Source organism: Rhamphochromis longiceps, linkage group LG7, assembly GCF_057381845.1.
Source record: "Rhamphochromis longiceps isolate RC_006_pf linkage group LG7, R_longiceps_female_GT1.1, whole genome shotgun sequence".
NCBI lineage: Eukaryota > Metazoa > Chordata > Actinopteri > Cichliformes > Cichlidae > Rhamphochromis > Rhamphochromis longiceps.
The window spans coordinates 11328107-11348919 of NC_140563.1; the positions used below are offsets into that span (position 1 = coordinate 11328107).

The 20813-nt window shown below is 42.0% G+C and overlaps 1 protein-coding gene across 1 annotated transcript in view; it reads left to right on the forward strand.

Moving 5' to 3' along the window:
- Positions 1–19516, forward strand: part of mctp2a (multiple C2 domains, transmembrane 2a) — a 33612-nt gene extending 14096 nt beyond the window's left edge. The window contains exons 18-23 of the mRNA XM_085412153.1: positions 7661–7780; positions 9601–9642; positions 14133–14242; positions 14373–14482; positions 16453–16550; positions 18703–19516. Coding sequence (XP_085268279.1) covers positions 7661–7780; positions 9601–9642; positions 14133–14242; positions 14373–14482; positions 16453–16550; positions 18703–18762 — 540 coding nt within the window. The 3' untranslated portion in view covers positions 18763–19516. The remainder of the gene's footprint in view (positions 1–7660; positions 7781–9600; positions 9643–14132; positions 14243–14372; positions 14483–16452; positions 16551–18702) is intronic.
- The last annotated feature ends 1297 nt before the right edge of the window (positions 19517–20813 follow it).

The following is a 20813-nucleotide window of genomic DNA, read 5'->3' on the forward strand; positions in this document are numbered from 1 at the left end:
CTTTACCAGGAATACTTAGCTATTATATCACTCAGTCCCACAGGCCAATTTTCTGACCTCTACACAGCACGTAGTCTACGCTGCTACCCTGTTTATGTAGATTTTATAACTGGATTATGAAGAGTTTGTTGGTTTAGGGTGTGCAAGGTACTCAAATTTTGCAGAGATCAGTGAACTGGTTCCAAAGACTGAATAAGCAAGTTGTGTGTATATATATATATATATATATATATATATATATATATATATATATCTCAATTTGATTTCCCCCGTGGGTAGCAATCAGAAAGCTGCACATTGACTTATTTGGCTGGGCGACTAACGAGTGTTTTTGTGGGAGAGGAGACTCCGTAAGGAATGGAAAGACTTGCAGTGTTGTTACAGTTTGTGAACGCGGGGCGGTCGCTTGTTTTGACTGTGCAAACTCATCAGCAGAGTCCATACTTTTTGAAGTTACCTTCAGTTTTCCACCAGTGGGTTGCAGTTTTAAAATAGTCTCTCTAATTAGGTAATGCAATTTAAGAAAGGAAAAAGAAAAACAAGAAAAAGGGGAGAAAAATCTTTGTCGTGCATTTAAACAAAGTTTTGGCAAATCCTCATAAACATTTTCATCAGTAAGTGGAAATACAAACATGAAATTTGGATTTTTTTTCCTCCCTTCTTCTTGTTTATGCTACAGTAATGAGCTGAGGATCTGGGCTTTTAAAGAGTTTGACAACAGCATGTTCCTTTCTCTGAGAGAGAGGGAAATTTGACAGCTAAAATCTTCATAAAATAACTGCCTTTAGATGTGCTTTTCACTAAGACTGAGCGAGATGAATGTGCTATACATCAGCAGCGACTGCAGAGGGGTCACCCAGAGTTCTTTGCTGCACGCAAGGATACCACCTGTAGATGGAGCTACAGCACTGCTAGAAACATCAGCGGAGGCGCTGGAGAGATCAGATCACTAACTTTTTCCCAACAGGAGCCATTCGTGGGAACAACTTGGAGTGAAATCTTCCATTCTGTGCATTAAACCAAAAGACACAAGTTTCTTCCAGGAAAAAAAGAAGAAGAAAAAGATGAAAAAGAAAGAAAGAAATGAGCGCGTATTAACAAGCCAAATTAATCTGGAGTTTAAAGTTGAGAACAATTTTGATTTAGATGAAATGGTTGAAAGGTAAAAAAAGGAGGGGGATCATTTACACTTGAAAGCTTATTTTGAGCTTTGCTGTCATTAGACCGTTTTAAGTATTTAAGTAGAATTAATATTTTAACATATGAGGTACCTCATCTGTCAGGACTAACTAGAAAGAAACCTGTAAACCTTTCGTGAGTATTTGAACCATTTTCTTTTCGACATTGCCAGGTAACAACTGCTTTAGACATCATTTGACGGCCTGTGAAATGCTGATTGCCTCACATCACACACTGTAAAGATGGCATTTGATGAATGTTTGATGCGGTGCAGCTGTAAACACACTTGGCAGCTGCAGCGGGCGCTCTTTTTTTTTTTTTTTTTTTTTTTTTTTTTTGTGGGCTGATAGAATCATCGTCGTCCCAGATGAGGGCAGGACGGGGTCAGATCTGGCTCCAGAGGTCTCAGGAGACCACCTGTGTAGAGCAACAGCAGTCAGAGCCATTAACCAGAACACCATCCTGGCCAAGATGAAGGCCACAATCAGAGTTGTCATAATTGTTCTTGTTAACACCGTCCCTGAATATGAGATGCTCTGTGAGTCTTGGATGTGCTCTTTTGTGGTTTACTGCATTGCGGCGTGCCTGGGCTTTTTGCGAGAAAAGCAAGAGGTCCGTGTGCGCCTGTGAATCGTCTCCTTGTTTCTGCTTTACATCTGTTTTCTCTCTGTTTGAAAAAGTTGGAGGCCTTAAAGGAGTGGTTTTTTTCAGTCTCATGAGGGTTACACTCTCCATCTCTGTGGCTGTGGGAGTTCTCACAGGCTGTGCAGTGGGAATGTGTCTAGAAGGGAGAAAAAAAATGATGGTAGCGATGGCGGTGTGTGTTCATGGTGTTTTAGCCCGAGATCTATTAATTATTAAATGATAGTCTGTGACTACTTGCAAACTGCTCAGCAGTGCCTCCTGATTTAACACGCTATTATTATTTATCTGCCCTCAAATAGCAGTTTTCTGCTAACAGCTCTTGAGGCCGGCTGAATTCAGTGTGTAACCTTGGAACATGTCACGTTATTAGTGGGATTAATAAGCTTTCTGTGCTAACGTTCACGTCATTAGGGCTGCGAATGTTTTATGTTTTAGGACATTCAAAGTTGCCGGCGCTCGTGAATTAACTGAAACCACTGCCGATCATTACAGTTAGAAAACAGCATGAATTCACTTGAAAGTTTTACTAAGTAGTTACGGTATTATGAGAAGGCAAGATTTTGTCAGTGCATCTGTTGCGCTTTGTTGTTTTATATTATGCATGTTTTCAGCCTAGTTGAAGTATGCTCTGCATTTGACCCCATTGTCTGCGCCGTATCATCACCACCTTCCCACTCACAGAGGACACCTCTCCCTGTGCAGCTGAGGTAGCGACCTGTCCACCCCTGTGTGTGGCTGTTTCGGGGCTGGTCTTGGCCCCGACGTGAGCTGAGCTGACAGGGAGAAAGAGTCGGTGCCACTGCCACCCAACCCCCCCCCCACCACACACACACACACACACACACACACACACACACACACCTCCTCAGGGGAGAAGGGTTGCATGGCAGATCTGTCACCCGGGAGGTCGCTCAGTGTTAACGCTCCCGACACGGATTAAACACTAGTGGCCAGTGCCGGAGTGCGGGGTCAGCGTAGCCACTACTGACAGGCACCACGGGGCCCCCGCTGACTGCCCCGCTCCAGCCTGTACTGGCGCTACTCTGGCCCTGGCATGTGTCAGACAGGCAGGGAGACAACGGCCAGAAATGTCCCCGTGTGCAAATGCTAATGCCTCGCATTGCACAGCTGCTCTTCATAAGTGCTTTGATGAAGAGCTATCACTATTGCATTGTACCGCGCAGGCAGACTTACAGGCTTATCATTCAATGCTAATCATTTGGGTCTGACTTTGAAAAAGTACTGCACACAGATTTGATGTCAGTTGCGCTGTATAACACTATATTTAGGTTTTGAGCTTTCCTAAGAAATGTAATTGTTTTTATTTACTTGGACATTTATAATTAAAATTGGTACCTTTGTACTATTTATACCCTATCCTGAAGAAAAATGAATATTAATTTTAAATAATATAAAAAAAAAAACAGTCAGTTTTGTTTCTTTAGGTATGTAAAATAATGTTAGTATATACTTATTTAAAAATTTTGTTCCTAATTGTGTCACACTTTGCAACTCCCACAAATGATTTCACTCTGCTTAAGAGGAACATGATTTTTTTCCCCACCGTATCGCTCCCTGTTTCAAAGGTAGCCCCTTTTACGCTCACTGTCTCTCTCTTTCCCTCCCCTCAGTCGATAAGACTTGAGCTGAGGGTATGTGAAATATTTATTCAGCGTTAGCTCAGAGCACTATGGCTGCCCACACACTCTACCTGCCCTGAAGAGAAATCTTATCTGTGCTTCCTCTGCCTCCGACACCCCCTGAAAGCCTGTCCCCACAGTGGCCCGAGCTCAACACAAATTACATGTCTCATTGCTCTGCATTTACAGCTACTTTAAAGCCTGCCGCGCCTGTCCCCCACATAAGCCCTCTCATCCAGACTCTGTTTCAGCTCAGCTGAAAACAAAAAAACAGGACTCGCATGAGCCGAGTTGCTACTTATGCCTTTGATTCATTATTTTTATTTTTGTTTGTTTGGGGTTTTTTGTATTGTAATTGAGGTCTTTCAGATTCATTTTACTGCCCTTGATTTCACCCATAAGAGGAAAATTTTAGTCACAATAAAAATTATTCAAGGTTTTGTAAAAGTTCCTAAGATTTTTTTTCATGACTTAATTTTATGATTTTACTATTTGTAGCGTTCATATTTTGCCATTAATCACATATATCAATTATGTCCTTTTTGGTGTCTCTCTGCCACACACACACACACACACACACACACACACACACACACACACACACACACACACACACACACACACACACACACACACACACACACATTCAGACACAAACCCTGCAGCCTATAGTCCGTCTTAAACTCTTTCACTGTATGTTCACGTAATCTGGCATCCGTCCACAGCCCCCATGACTGACCCTCATAATGCTGGCTGGCGCTCTTCTCGCTTTGTTTAGCTTTCCAAGTGGAGTGCAACTGAAGAGAAATAGTGAAGATAGAGCCAAGATTAAATCTTTTGTGTTTTTGCTTGGTGCATAGTTTAAAAATAAGGGTATTTTTGAAATGTACCACACTGAGGGGAGGGGGGAAAAGCAGCTTTTATTTATTTTTTATTTTTTTAAACAGAAACAATAAGGATTTTGTGAAGGCCCTGGTGCTGTGACATTACACTTATTTGGATTATCAACAGTTTTATTTATCTTATACTGATATCAGGCCTATATTTATAGTCTGTCTGCATGAACAGAGCATTTGGCAGCCTGGTAGTCTGGCGGTGTGTCTGCCAGTCAGTGGTTTAGGTTGGTAGATCGGGCCACCCCCTGTTAATCAATTTACAGTGATAGAAACTTATATAGAAGGTGTCTTTGTCCCTTTGTTCTTGCTACAGTCCCTTCTCCCTCTCCAGGGAGAGTGTGGGTGGTGGAAGCTACCCGTGCTTACTCAGCTTTAAGTTATTTTATTCACACTTTTAATCGCTGAGTGCTTTATTATTAGGTGCTGGATTCTGCTGGCCAGGGGATCTGCATGAGAAGGCGCAGAATGCATTTAGTGGAATCATATTAATGGCACTATAAAACAAATCTGTCAGGCTGTTCTTAACCCTCCTGGCAGAATTGCTCTGCCCAGGGTTGCCCCCTTCTCCAAGCGCTTACAGGTGGCTAAGGAGAGTGCATCTCCATCATCTACTCCACCGTGTGCTAATAGTTTTATTAATTCATTCTTTTTTTTCTCCCTAGGCACCATGTGCATAATCATACAGACATTTTTCAGCTAAATGGTGTTTGTCAAGGGAGGTTTCCTGCATTAGAGACACTCCTTCCAGACATACATACCAACACTTGTTCAATTACAAGTCGCTTGTTATCCAATTTTGCTGTGGGTAAACCGCAATGCCCAGGTATATCATTAATTATTACTACTCTGGCTTTCATTTGCTGCTTTGTGTCCTTTTTGGTGAAATAAATCACCGTTTAAGTATTTGTGCAACATATTAGCAATGTCATGCTGACAAAAAGACGATTAAAATATGCGGCTGGGCTCGGAAATGGAGCTGAACGCAATTAAAAACGAGATTATTTTCCTACAAATTTACACTTACTTTTGAAAGGCTGCACTTTGTCCAATATGTCCTTTAATCACTCAGCTGCTTGCTAATAAAACATAAACCACTTAAGTGGGGAATTAGCTCCGTCTCCATTTCACAGAAACTCTGTAGAATGTGCGGAGACAGGGGGAAGGAATAGCCCTGCCTCCTCTCATTACTGCGGAATATCTGACGGCCAAGTCTCAGTGTGCGCACCTGAGTGAAGGAATCTGAGCGCCTCTCCCAGATGTTTCTCTCCGTCGTTTTTATTAGTGTTAAAAAAGCATGTAAATCCTGAACACATGGGTTGACATACCATGAGGGAGGAATTGAGAAGATATTTCTGACAGTTTTGGTTTATACCCTCATTTAAGCACTCAGTTTAGACACAAGGCATTGTATTTCTGTAGGCTTTTATCTTGTCCACTGAGCCAGAACGCTGTGAGAAGAAATTTGCATTAGTGGGCGATTATGAATACCTGTGACAGATTCTCTCTGCTGGCTCCCTGGGCGGAAATGAATTGGCTCCCTCTGTTGACTTGCACAGGAAGACAGAGACCAAGCAATTAGACTTTAGTGGTTAATGTAGAAGCTTTTGCAGGGAGGGCAAGGAGGTTCAACATTCCTGCTGGGCTTGTGTCAGTTTCCAGGCACACCCTCCCTTCCCCCCTTTTTTCTCTTTTCTTTTTTTTTTTAATGAAAATACTGGGAATATGACAAGCTACCTGTCCACCAGCCAGCAGAATTCCTCTGGGGTGAGGGGAGCATTTCTTTAGATTGCCTCATGGGAACTCAGGTGACAACACATGACGTAAGTTATTCATAACCGAGAGGAGATGTAGCGCAGCTATATCTGCACATCATGCATATTCATTGTTTACCTTTTTTTAAAATCATTTACCAGCTCTAGTTTGTTTTTGTGTACGTAATTCAAATGAGCTGTAACAATAACACATTGCTTATATTGTTCATTTTTTGCATCTTGGTGATCTTACTGCTTTCTGCACGGCACTTTGGCCCACTCACCCCTCCCACCCAGGTTGCATAGAGGGGATAATAAGCAGTACAGTAGCGAAGCCCAGGGCTCTTGGGCCACAGTGTTGTCGGCATTAGTCACGGTACACGTTTCCCTGGTGGCTGTTTGAACCTAGGCCTGGTGTGGCAATAGGTAGACTGCCCCCCAGAGCAACATGCACAGACTCCGCATGGTTGCTGTGACAGGAGCAGTCTGCTGTTTACAGGCCTGCTACTGCTATTGGGGCCTGAAGGCCTCAGTGCTTCACATCCTGTCTCGAGCTTAACTCGAACATATTGTTCATACTCTAAGCAGCCTCCAGCTCTTTGAGCCTAGACTGCACACTGTGACCGTCGTGTGGGTTCAACATAGTAGTTACACTACGTTTGAAATGGACGTGAAAGCTAATGTAACTTTTGCAAAGGAAGCATTAATTACAGAAAAGGTATACGCAAAATTTCAGCACGCAAGATGAATTGTGGTAAATAAAAGTGGGCCATGTTGGGTGCACTGGCACGTATTCGCATTTTATTACATTTTAGGACATCTAATATAGCGTGTGGGGGACATTTAAAAGTTTTTTTGATTTCATCCATGTCAACCTGCTGGTGTGATCCTCCTCAAACATTCCCGATCATTTCAGTTGGAGGCAGACTCATTAGGCTGTCACTAAATGGGTTTAAATACAGCCGTCCAATTAGTGCTCTGCTGTGAAATGCAGTGGGTGTTGTGCAACGTGCTTAGCACCACTCCTTTACAGAATTATGAGGGATTACTCATTCAGTGTGATCCATCTTATTTCTACCAGGGGTCTTGGCTTTTCTCAGTATCATTGCCACGGAGGGGGTAAATGTTGCAAATGCTTTTCTAGTTGCCATATGTGCTTCGTCAGAAAGCGTTCCTGTCTCTGAATCTAAGAGGATTTGATGTGGATGTTAAAAGGCAGCATATCATGCCTATCCATGTCAGACTTTCTGTTCAGCAGTAAGGCACTCTGCCAGCACAGTGCTATTTGTGTGTATACTGCAAATAGGATTTCATGATATTAAAAGTTGAATGTCTTTTACTTTCAAACTGCCAGGGGTAAAATCTGTTGCCACTGGCTGTAAATCTTACGAGCTTAGTACTGTAGCTGTCATCAAGAAATTTAGGACGTGATTAAAACCATTATATATTTTGTTCTGTGAAAAGGTTTGCTGAGATTTGAAAGCTGGGTGAGGGTACAGTGGTGTGTGCTGTGTGCTTTGCTTTATACTGTCATGTTCTCTCTCCTCAGATCTTCCTCTTGACAGTGTGGCACTGGGAACTCTTCATGCTTCCCCTCTTCCTGCTTCTCCTCATAGGCTGGAACTACTTCCAGCTCTCAACAGGAAGGGCCAGCTACAACCAAGACCTGGTAAGCGATGAGGACTCGTAACTTCAGTATTTTCTTCAAATGCATGGTTTTACAGTGCAACAGTTTGTAACAAGTTAAATTGATAGTTCATCTCAAAGTCAATCACATTTTTTCTCTCTGCCCTCCACTGTGCTTCATCCATGTAGATTGTTTTGGTGTGAATTGCCCTGTTTTGGAGCTATCTCCTGTAAGCTGCCTTCTTTTTGGCACAAGATCCTCAAAGCAGAAGAACAAAATGTGACCTGGTTACTCAAAAACATTCCAAAAATGATTCTTTGTGCTTATGTGGCAAAATTACATTTCAAAATTTACATTGAATTAAATCAGCTTTTTTTTTTTGAGTGAAGATTCACAAACCTTGTTGTGAGCAGATTTTAAAACAGTAGCTATTTTCTTTCTACGATCTACATCTGCCAACCAAAAGAGTCAAGCAGCTAAAATTACATCGGAATGGGAGGGGACACTGTGTTTACATCCTGCTGTGCTGTCACCAGCACAAGCAACTCGCCAGGGGTAGACGGACTTTCTCATGTGAGTGATACGGTTGGTTTGTATAGTTTGGTAAGAGCGAAAACAGTTTCCACATTAAGCTAAGAACAATGTTTTTGGATTTTTTGAATGACCAGGTCCTGGTGTGCGGAAAGAGACATTGCTGCATAGTTCTTTATTTTATTTTTTGGTGCTTTGAGAGACTCGAGATAAGTGCCATCTGGTTTCATTCTACTCAGAAGAAGGCAGACTATCACTGAAATAATATTTGTGAATAAAGGAGGACTACAGCTGAGATAAATGTGTACATTTGTGTATATGTAAATTTTTTTAGGGGGGATTTGTCCCTTTAACCCAGCGGTGGAAGGAATTAATTTCCTTTGGTGCACATGGGGCATAAATACAGCAACATAAATCATTACTTTTTGAGCCACTCCCCAAAAAATATCTTCCCCAACACTACAGTCAGTTGTGGCAGCTTTCCACTGTATGCAGCTCATAGCTAGTAACATTAGTTTCTATGTTGTCTCCAAATACAAAACCTCAAGCAGCAAAAAGCCACTCAAATGAAGTGACTATGAATATGCGATGCAGCTTACAGACTGCTGATATTGTTTGTCCACATCTGTAGGTGGAAGACTGTAGGTCTTTCAACAGTGTTATCTTTTCTCTATCTAGTCTTATGGAAATTATTCTCGCCCTACACATGCTTGTGAAGGTTAATGCTGTTCACACTTCTGACTGCCCCCCAATTTCACTGTGTTGTAAGCCTTCTCACTGGCCAGCCAGGGGCCTGGCCTCCTCACGCACCCTCCCCAAAGCGAAATCTCTGTCCCAGTCATTGTGTTTATGGCTGCTGGCTCAAGATGCCATCCCTGGACAATGTTAAAGCCCAGGATCAACCTCATATCCAGTGTGGAGCCTCTGTCACCCCCATGTGACCCTCTGGCCGGCAATGACACAACTCTGTGCCCAGGCAATGCCACAGCGCGCACCACAGAGGGGTCAGGGATGACTTGATATAAAGTGATCTAGGCAACAACATCCAAATTAAATGTGTTTTTTCTTTCCTTTTCTGTTTTTCTGTGTGCTTATGTTGTGAAGAAAAGAGATTGCTTTGGTGTGACAGTGCTCTTGTGAGGAAGGCCCTTTTTCACCTCTGCTTTTGTGTGAGGTCACCCCTGTGATGCAGTCTCTATGGAAACAAGCCTCTCCCAATAGGGGTGAATGTACTCAAAGAAAATTTCATTACTAGGTGTTTGTTAAAAATGCTCCAGTGCCCACATGTCCCATTCGTTGGAACTCACCCTCTACCATTTATTTTCTCTTAGGTGAACATGACCATAGGTGACGACGAGGAGGAAGACGAGAAGGTATTTTATGTTGTCTCCTTCTTGCATTTTAAGGGATAACTTGTTCTGCTAGAATGCTATTTCCTCTCAGTTTCACTATGAATGTAAATACATATTTTAGCGCATGCTGTTTTAACATTTCACTGTGATTTTACACAACGGCTTGAGCAAAAATCCTTTAAATATTTTTTTCTGAATAACTAAGGTTAAATCAAACATGGCGATGCGTGCATGCTTGTGGCAGAGACAAACCCGATTCAACCAAATAGCTGTGATTCTTTTGCAAATTTCTTCTCTGGAAATATTCAGACAAAATAAAAAAGCCACACGGGTCCCAGTCAGTATTTTAGCATAGTCACAATGACAGCTCTCTGAAGCTCTTTTCCATATTTTCATGCATTCAAAGTCTGTGAAACAGTTGTAGCACAAAGCTCTTTGTTCTCTTCCTCTGGGCACTCAGTATCAATCCTGAATGCATTGCACAGAGTTTCTGCAGCACTCTACAAATCCAAACCGCATCATTAGGTAGATTTCGAGTCTGCTTTTGGGGACAAAATAAGTAGATTTTCTTATGTCATCCTTTTCTAAAGGGAGAAGTTACACTGAGTATGATCTTTTAGAACGGGATACAGTAACAAACACATACCACACCCCAAAAGGTTATCACTTATCTTCACTTTTCCTTTGTGAGAAATCATAAATAATAATGACATCGCTTGAAAAACAGAACAACAGGAAATCTTTAAGTAGCCTGAAAATTATACTTCCCACAGCAGATAATATTCAATTATACTCAACCCGCTGTTTTTTTAGTACAGAAGGGAAAAAAGTTAACAGGGATGTGTATTATTGCTTTATGGCAATGAAGTGTGGAACTAACGCAAAGCCTCCAAGCAATGACCCCTGTGCTGCGTGTCTAGGCCCAGGATTCATATCCATAATGTGCTCAATATATTCTGCTGTGATAACCAGGGGCTACAAAAAAAAAAGCCAGCTTTGTTTAAAAACACAGGCACATCCTGCAAATCCTGTCTGAAAGGACGGGCTAATTCACAGATGAAACTCGTGTGATATGTCTGCACATACAAAGTGGAAAACCCACACTTCCTATCACAGCTACTAACAGGCAAACCGAGGCTTAAACAAACAGCGGCAACGCTGAGAGAATCCGGCATTTTATCCACATTGAACTGGGAACTGAATTGACCAAATCATCATTACATTACGAGGTCAGAAAAATCATTATCAACACATAAGCGAGAAATGTCTCTTTTTTTCCTCCCACAAACTGCTTTGGTTTATGATTCTCTATATATACACCATGTGTTTGCAAACTCAGCCTTCACCTCTTAAAGCTTTTTGAAAGGTTTTTCCATGAGCCTTCTAAACCCTTTCACACTCAGAGGAAATGAAATATCTCCTTTCATTTACTAATTAAGCAGTCACCCATGTTTGTTTTAAGCTGTCAGCTTTAATTTAAAGTGGCTTATTTGAAAGTCTTGTTATGGTCTTGCTGTCACTTGAATGCGATATCATGCAGTTAGATCAAGCAGTGTAGCTTTACACACCCTATCAAAGTCTTCTTTAAAAATATTTGGGGTTAAAGAGTGATCAGTGTTAAATTTGATGACTTCAAAGCCTCACTTTTTCCCCACAGTCTCTTTTCCCTCTGAGAAGGTTATGATTACCACTCAAATATGTTTTTATCTCCCCCTCTTTTTTCCCCCTTGAGGAAGGAAATATGTAAACCTCAGTCAGAGCGGCAAGAATGTGAAGGCATGACGTTAAAGAGAGACGAAAGGCAAGGCAGCAGGATAATACAGAACAGATTCCCTGCCTGTGAACAAATCTGTCCTCAGGGAAGGAGAGGGCTTACAAATTATGTGTGGCCAAAGTGACTTCCCTTTGGCCTTAGGTATCAATGGAGCACATAGACAATATTTAATCATAACATAAAGAAACAGAGAGGCAAAACAAGTCCATAGATCTCCAACAGAAACGAACAGGGAAGAGGAAACAGCCTGTACACCCCCGCGTCCAAGTCTGAGGTTGACTTGCTCGCAGAACCCAGCCCAGGGGAGTTGGTGGGGGGGTGAGGAGGTGGTTGTGGGGGTGCTAGACTGGGCTGCGGGGTTACTCCATCACTCACCCGATAGTCCACATTCACCGCTGGGTCTCCTTGAGCACGCCAGCCAGACAGACTGCCCATGTCGTGATCTGTGATGTGCACGTCGTGCTGCATGTGGACCCAACATTACATTAAAGCCCTATCTCAGCAAATTGTTTGTTAGCTTGTTTCAGGAACGCAGGTGTTTTTTGTTTAGAGAGATTTTGTATCCATGTCAGGAAAAAAAAAAGAAAAAAAAAAGATTCAGTCTGAGAATTCAAATTTGGCACCGTTTATTCTAATTAAAATGATGCTAAATGAGCTTCTCCCCCCCCCAGCTTTTGATAGCTCCACATGTCTGTGAGAGCATGTTTACCTTTGTGTGGGAGATCAAATTGGTTCTCCATTACGGCACCTTAAAAGGAAGCTTTTACAATTTTATCTGAAATGAGACTATGATTTCACACAGGTTTTCTAATCAGTAGACATTTAGGCCTCGTTTAGTCCATTCCCAGTTCAGCCATCCTTTCCCATTTAAGAGGGAGATCTTTTATTTATTTGTTTTCTTCGCGCTCAAGTACATGCTTAAAAGAGAAATGAACAAAGAATATCATCACATGATTAATGTAGGAAGGACTTCAGTTTTGGTCGCTAAGGAGATGGAGGATTTCAGGAATCTTAAAGCAGATGAATAATGATAATCACGAGAGCTCTGCCTCTTGATGCATACTTCAGAGCACATCTATTTGTCTGCTTTTTCTTTTAGAAATGAAAGCCAATATGGTTTTCTCTCTTTTTCTTTTTTCTTTTGGGGCCTAGATTTACCTTGCGTGCGTATCCGTTGTAGATAAATAATGCTTCGTATCTCATACTGTAATATATTTGAATTCCAAGTCATGTAATTGGGCTGCTTAAACAAGTTTAAATGGAAATAAGGAAAGGAATGCCTAACTGACGAGGCTCCATAGCAAATGAGCTATCATTTGATGTGTGGCTGTCTAAGTCCTGCAGGAGCTTACCAACATGGTTCGTAATGGCTTTTAGCAAACTCTGAAGATGTTCCGCGCCTTCAAAATAAACTTGAAAGCGTCCCCAGTCAGCTCAACTAACACCTGATGTGGAGTAAAAGACACTCAGGATGGTTTCCTCTGTTTCCCGGTGCAGTGAGGGGGGAGAGCAAAAACGAAGCGTGCACACAGATAGTCGTCTTTCCTCATAATGAGACCGTGAGATGTTAATCTCACAGAAAGCATATTTGTGATAGTTTTTCCTTTTTTGGACAGTGCTAGGCCTTCAGTGTCTGTCCAGATCGGAGCCCAGTGGGGGAGGCTCCGCTAGTGTGGGAATTGCTCTCTTCCTGCGCCTTTCGTGGAGGAGAGTGGGCCCAGCAGTGGGGAGTCTCTCTGTGCTGGCAGACAGCGTGTTCCCAGGGGCTGCCTCATGAAGCTCTGATAAAGGCACTCTGTCTGCGCCCTGTCAATGGACACTGGCTGTTGCTTCAGCTGACTTGTAACACAAACATATAGACATCCTCAAGCCTCCTGTTAGGGTCCATTAGAGCAAGCCAACCACCCCCACCCCCAACACTCTCATCCCCCTTCTCACTCTCCCTCTCCCACACTTCTCTCTGTCATCATTCCTGTCATTATTTCCTCCTTTTGATGTGAGGCTCCTCAGCCCTCTTTAGCTTGTGTTACTCGTGTTATCTCTAGTCTACTTCTCTGCCCTGGAAGGCTTCACAGTTGCCATTATTTCCAAGTTTGATGCAATCACGTTTGCTTCATTTCAAGACAAACAGCCCAATCCGCTCTCGTTCTGACTTATTGCTTTTCCACCTTGTTTATTATCTCAATGCATAAAAGCAAATAGCGCGCTTTGCGTCGTGATGGTTGTGATAATATTCGTGCGTGGTGTTCTAAGCAGGTTGAAGTGTGTGTGTGTGTTTTTTGTTGTTTTTTTGAGAATGTTAGGATAGGCTAGGAAGCAAAACGTGTTCAGACTCGTCCTGTGCAGGTTCCTGGAATAAAATCGCTCCTAAGTTGTGAGGCCCCTGCACTTCTTGTCTAGGTCGTCTAGTCTGTCTGATTGCAGATGGCCATTTTCTGTACTTTTCATCTACCGGAGAGTCTTGATTGTGCTGCACTTGTGCAACAGCTCCATTGTGTGTGACGGACAAAAGCTGAAATCTCTCAGTGCTCTGAAGCTGTTATGTGGATGGCCGAGTCTGTCTCATCTTCAAAAGCATAGTCTGAAGATGTACAGTGTTTGCTCATTACGGGCCATTCAATAGATAAATCACACATAATAGCACAGCAGAGATAAACTGGTCTTTGTCTACTCTGCCCAACAATTGACATACAGTGTACCTCATCAGTGTCTGTGCATTTTTTTTGTTTCACTTTAGGAACCCGGAAAAAAGGGTTTGATTGATAAGATATATATGGTGCAGGAAGTAGTGCTGGCTGTCCAGAACGTTTTGGAGGAGATTGCAAACATCGGGGAGCGAGTTAAGAAGTAATATGACTATTTCATAATTACCTGCCAAATATCTGGATTTTATTATACATAATACATTTAAATTACTAACATTTTATTGTTGTAGTGTATATATAAAACTTAACTGGACATGTTATTCTTTTTACAGCATATTCAACTGGTCTGTCCCATTCTTGTCGTGCTTGGCCTGCTTGGTGCTGTTTGTGGCAGCAGCGCTATTGTATTTGATCCCACTGCGATACATTGTACTGATATGGGGTAAGTACCACATGTGGAGAAAAATCGCAAGCATGTTTAATTCACAAAAGATACTTAATACCTTTTGTTATTTGATCCACTTATACATATATATAAAACCAAAAATATCTCTACAAATATTATAGAAAGAAATATATACCTATATCATCTTTGCAAAACACAACTTCTTTTAGTCTTCCTAACTGTTAATCCATGATTTAATGAAGTACACTAATTTAAGAACTATGCCATCTCAACACCTCTGCAAATGCACAGAGATCAGACAGCTGCAGAGGTTTGCTCTGCCCAGTGTGGGCTGATGTAGCAGAGCCCAGCAGAGGTATGACCGAGGGTTTGTGTGAAAACAAAGCAGAGGTAGAGTAGCAAGCTGTATATAATACATGATGTCCTTGGGCAGTCTGTAGGCTCCTGGTCTAGCCTCTCATTATCTGCTGTAGTCATAGAGAATAGACCGTCATCTCAGTGGTCAGGGAGATATGCTGCCCTTAACAGGCTCTCCTCCTCCAGCTGTAAGCCCACAACCACTGTACTTCCACACTGCCTTCAACACAATCAATACCAAAAAACCACCATATCAAACAAAAAACACACAGTCTGAGACACTCCTCTGCCTTCCCAGTTAACCCCCATCTCTGTGGTTGCAAGGCAAGCCTTTCAAGTTTCTTGCACATATTTAAGTCCTTAGGTTCTTTGTCTGCATGCTGAGGTACAAGCAGTACTGAGCTGTGAATATAATGGTCCCATTACAAGACCCAAGAGATTTTTTTTCCCTCTGTGGTATGGAACTATTTGTAAAGTAAATATAGATGTGCACAAAAAGATCATATTGAAGCAAACAAAAGTGGAAAAAAGTTGTTATAACCGAGTACCTATAGTTCAAATTAAAGTAACTGCTAACACTTTGTAACTACTATTAATGAATAGTACATTTGTGAGTAATTAAATATTTTATTCTTAAATGAGATTCAGATGCTTTAGTAAGCTAAAGCTAAAGTTGTTACATAATCTTTCACTTGTTTATAAAATTACTAATGCCAATGGGTTAATAACTGATCTTTGAATCATCTTTATTGTGATTTTACAACAACCTGATGCATGCATGTTCAAAAACGTTATAACCGATTAATGAATGGTTAATAAATACTGTTTGAGTGACTGATAAACACTTGTCATTGATTAGTTAATGCACAATTTTACACCCATTAAATGTCAGACGTGCCTAGATCTGTGAAAAAACTTTTCTTCCCATAAAATTTTGACGCTATCTCCTTTAAACTTCCTGCTTTTTTTAAACTTTACTTCCTGGATATCCTGTTCTGATGTGTGCGTATGTGACACCATTACATTCTTCAAACTTGCACACTGAGCAAATAGTAAATAGTAATTTATATGTCGAAGGGTAATACTGCTGTTTGGAAGTTGCGTCTCCTGGTATAATCCAGAGACCATTATTACCCTTTGTGGAAGAATCTACAGGGTTCAGTCGGGAAGATGTTTAGCATTTGTTTTTGAGAGTTCTACTATAACATCCTAGGATGTCAAAGGGGAGACCATTTGGCACTGAGGTTCTGAAAAGTGATTTGCGTCTACTGCTGATTCAAAATCGTTGTACACCACCTGCTCTACTGGTGATTTGATAAACTGGATGCAGCACACACTGCGAATGTGGTCAGGAGTCCTTCTAATAATTACAAATAAACTTTGTTAATAAAGGGTAAGATCATATTTGAATAATGTTCCTTATGTACAACTCATCCACTTAACACACTGTTTACTGCAACAGCGACACCCTTCTTGCACATGTTCTTTTTCAGCTATTACTTAAACAAGGTGGGGAAATTCTGCACTGATAGAGTTGCACAACTGTTTTTTTATTATAGGTGTTATTTACAGTACAAAACTATATAAAACTATAGAAACTTGTGTCCTGTACGACGGCTTTATTTAATAATGCATTCCTGTTTTCACAGGCATTAACAAATTTACCAAGAAGCTGCGCAACCCATATAGTATTGACAGTAATGAAATACTGGATTTCCTCAAGAGGGTGCCTTCAGATGTTCAAAAGGTAAGGTCCAATTTTACATACAGATATGGAGAGAATTCCCTGAAGATGTCCGCATTATTTGCTGTACCAGAATTCCCAAGTGTTGCAGAGATATATCCTCTGGCTTTGTTTGATTATTAATGGACACTCGCCTTTAAAGCGGGCCTGCCCCAATTATTCCACAGTGCAACTCCGTGTAGCTGCTGCATTGCCCGAATAAGGAGATGCTCAGATCTCTCCTCAGCCATATTGCAGAGGCCTTGTCCGTTATTAGCAATTTTGCACGGCTGATTGAAGCGCTGTGACATAAAAGCCAGTGATTGGCTGCATGCCGACAGAGAGGGCTCCTGACGTGTCTGGCTGTTGTGTCAGCAGAGAAACTCTGATGTGGCCCCAGTCACTTCAGGGTGGTAGAGTCAATTAATGTAGTTGCGAGCCCCAGTCGACTTGCTGGGTGCCATATGTGATTACATATTAGCCATGGCTGATATGTCATTTGCATTTACATCACAGAGCTGAGAGGAGCTGTCAGGGTGTTATAAGTGGCGCTGGGTGCTCGGCGCTCTCTGACTGAGGATTTTGCTTAGCCAGGAAATGAAGTGCCACACAATGCCTTTATCTCGCAGGTAACTCACCAGACAGAATAGAGCGAGAAATCCTGACAGTCTGGATCTGGCAAGGCACTCTCACCCTAGTCTGTTTCTCAGCTGCACCCTTGATGTGCTTCTGCAGCAAGCCATTGCTGACTTCTCTGTGATGTTGGAGGGAGCCTGTGTTGTTTGAGATTTGGCTGACTGAGTTGGCAAAACAAGGTGGTGAATACATTTTGATTCAGAATCCTTTGTATGTCTTTTTCCCCCATTGGGATACACTATTTGAGCTTTGAAATTGACTCATTTTCAAATCCCATAGAAACAATACTTTTTTTTCCCCTGTTTTTTTTTTTTTTAGCCTGGATTAAAAGAGGAACTACATCTTGAAAATAGCCTCAGTCATAAAAAAAGGAAACAAAACACTCTTAAGATTAATCATAAGTACGTTCCATTATGCGCTGTGAAAAATAACCTTAACATCATATACACAGGAGACCCAAAAACAATAAACCACATATTGTTTTTTTTGTTGACTTAGAACTTCAATCCTCAGATAGGTGTGGACACAGAAGACCACAAAGGAGGAAAATTGACTCCTGTCTTTCTTGCAAATGTGACTTGGCAATTAGTGCTTGTGCACATCTACAAAGTCCGCCTCAAACGGGGACTTCTGACAACACAGTGTCTGTCTTGAAATAAGAAGCATCTGTCAGTTCTGAGGACAGTTTCATGTTCTGATGCAGGAGGCAGTCACTTTGTTCCCACATTCCATCTCCCATTCTAATAATGGAGAGCAGCTAATTAGCATAGAGTTCTTACCTTTATTCAACAGATTCACCGTATTGTTTGAGCTCAGCGAGCAAGCTTCAAAGCAAGTTTTCAAATTCCAACTTGTCTTTTCAGCTTACCCTATGATCGGCCCTCTTTGGCATATGATGGGAATTTTGGTGGTAATTTTAAAAAAGACAAAAATTAGCGTCCGAATAAACCCGATTCATATTTCGCAAGCACATGCGGGAATTTATGGATGAGAAAGTGTGTAACATGAGTTGAGTTCCTTGAGTTTAACACTACATATGTAGCCAGGAGAAAGAACAAGGTCTTAAGTTCAAATATCACATTTTAGGTCCAGTTTTAGCCCGGAGAAATTAAAGTCACTCAGAGGTTTGCAAAGTCATAAAGAAACTTATACATCAACTTGTGTTGGTAGCGCTCAGCTTAAACAACACTAAACACTTACAAAGTTTTCTTTAGGGGACATAACTTACACTGAGTGATTATGCAGCTCGCAACTCCCTCACTGGCCTGGCTGGCAGGTCATCTCAGCAGTTGATGTCTGTTTCTAATATTGTGATTGTGGTGCAGAATGAGGGGGGCGTTCACTGGTACAGAACCCTTGACTCTTCAAATCCTTCCTCCCTGTGATTAATCCCCTCTGCTCCTGTGTTTAAAAAATGATTCATTACAGGCGAGCCTGCCTCGCTTTCCCCTGCACCAGCTCTCCTCAGGGGAGCCATTACCGTGCGCTCCACTGAGCTCGGATTACCTGCCTCTGACCAAACTCCTGTTTGTTTTTACAGGTGCAGTACAGTGTGCTGAGAGCGCCCACCAGCCAGAACCAGGCGCGGAAGAAAAAGTAAGCTCCGCGGACACGCTGGATGAAAGGCTGGTCTCTTTCTAAATGTGGCATGATGCAATCCACCTGACAACAATGCTCCAGTGCCAGCAGAGCCCCTGACCCCGTGCACCCCATCATACCACCCTAACTCTGCTCCCTGCTGCTGAGGGGCAGCTAGCCGCTCTCTGGCTTGTGTGTTTGCCACCCCCCTGACAGGGGCTGTGAACTGCAGCCGCTAGGAGGGCAGCACATGGCGCTGTCAATCACAAGCTTGGAGGTAAAGAAAAAAGAGCATTGCGAGGCTCAGCCTTCATCTTTGGATATAATTTAGAAAGGAATGAAAAGCATCTGGGGCTTTTTTTCGACTTTGGTAAAACTGAGAAATTTGCCTTAAAGAAAAGAAAATAGAAAACTTAACAAACCACTGCAATGTTCTTTTTTTCTTTATATGTTCATTTAACTAAAGGTCACATATATTTTAAATAACTGTGGTGAAATATTTTTTGTTTATATTTAAAATATTAAGGACAGAGTACTGAATTTATCTTTTTTGTGGTATAGATTTGCTTTATTTAACGTAATCCTACAAGCACTCCTAATTTTATCTCAGAAACAAATATAGTCATGAAATGTATTATTTCCAACTTGCTTGGCTTAAGTAAAGTTTTTGTGTTTCCTGTTAAATTCACGTGCAAGTTTTACCTCCTAGCATCGTGTCTGCATCATCAAATGGAGAATCTGCAAGAATCCTGAATAAAGAATCTTGATCAGTTTGAGTTCTTGTTTTTTTTTCAATAACTGCACTCTTGTGAGCATGGATTACACCACTTCTTTACTTGAATACACAGTAAACACATCTGATTACACAACACAGCCATTGAAACGGCGCTCACACACCGGCCACTGCTGCGCCTTGGTTACCAAGCTCACATCAAAGCTGTGTGGCTCCAGTGTGCTTCCTAATGTATTGCTTTGTTGCCTTCTCACAATAACAGGGTCCAGATGAGAGAGAAAGAGCTCATCTCACAGAGAGTACTCTCTCCATCCCCGGCACTTAGTGCTTTATATTTCCACTAAAATCACCTGGCCTATCTAATGGTTGCACACGTACACACACATATACACACACACACACGTACTCTGTTTTTCCATCTGTATTCCCGCAACAGTTTTTCAAAGTCAAGGGATATAGCGTATCATCTCTCAGTGTTCCCGCGCATATTAATTTTAAATACGCAAAATGATCGATTGGCATCTTTGATCATTTTTGATTGTGCAAAACAGTATTTCTTCTTATTTATGTTGCTCACATAAATGTTTCACAAAGTGACTAAAGAACTGTTCTTCAAAATAATTGCATCCTGTAGAATATATGAGAGTACATAAGAGGAAATTAAAACTAGAAATAGTAGTATTTCCTTCTTTGCCCACTAGATAAATGGCAGATACTCTCTTTCACAATATACAATACAATATATAGTTATAATTGAAGTTGAGCTGAACTGAGGAGTGGACTCCAGCAATGGAAGTTTGTTCCAACCAATTGGGGGACTGAGCATCACGGCCGGGTCCCCTCCCTCCCTCCCACCCACCCCTCCTCCTCCTCAGGAGTAGCACGCTGGTGAAAGAGCATCCATCTGTGCTTTGTGAAGAGTTTGATTGGCTCAGGGGGACCTGGTGGAGCCCCGGGCTATCTCTTTTGACAGGCTGATAGAGACATCACTGGGCTCTCCCAGGAGCTGCCACCAGGGGTCCATTTCAAAGTGAGAGGGTGTGGAGGTGACCCTGAGCTTCTGACGAGCTAAATCCCACACACTGGCTGAAACCCTCCTACATTCTTGGCTCCACTGGGGCTGGGGGGGGGGGGGGGGGGGGGGGGAGCTGGTTTTGGCTGAGAGGAGGGCATCGCGGGGAGGTGTGTAAGGGGGGGTTACAAGCAGATCCAATGCAAAACCCGATGAAACGTCCCCAAGAGGTGAAACCAATTAAGCGACACTCCCAGGGTACTTTTAAGAGACATTACAGCAAACAACCGGATTTCATCTAAATATCTGACAGAACAAGTGAAAATAA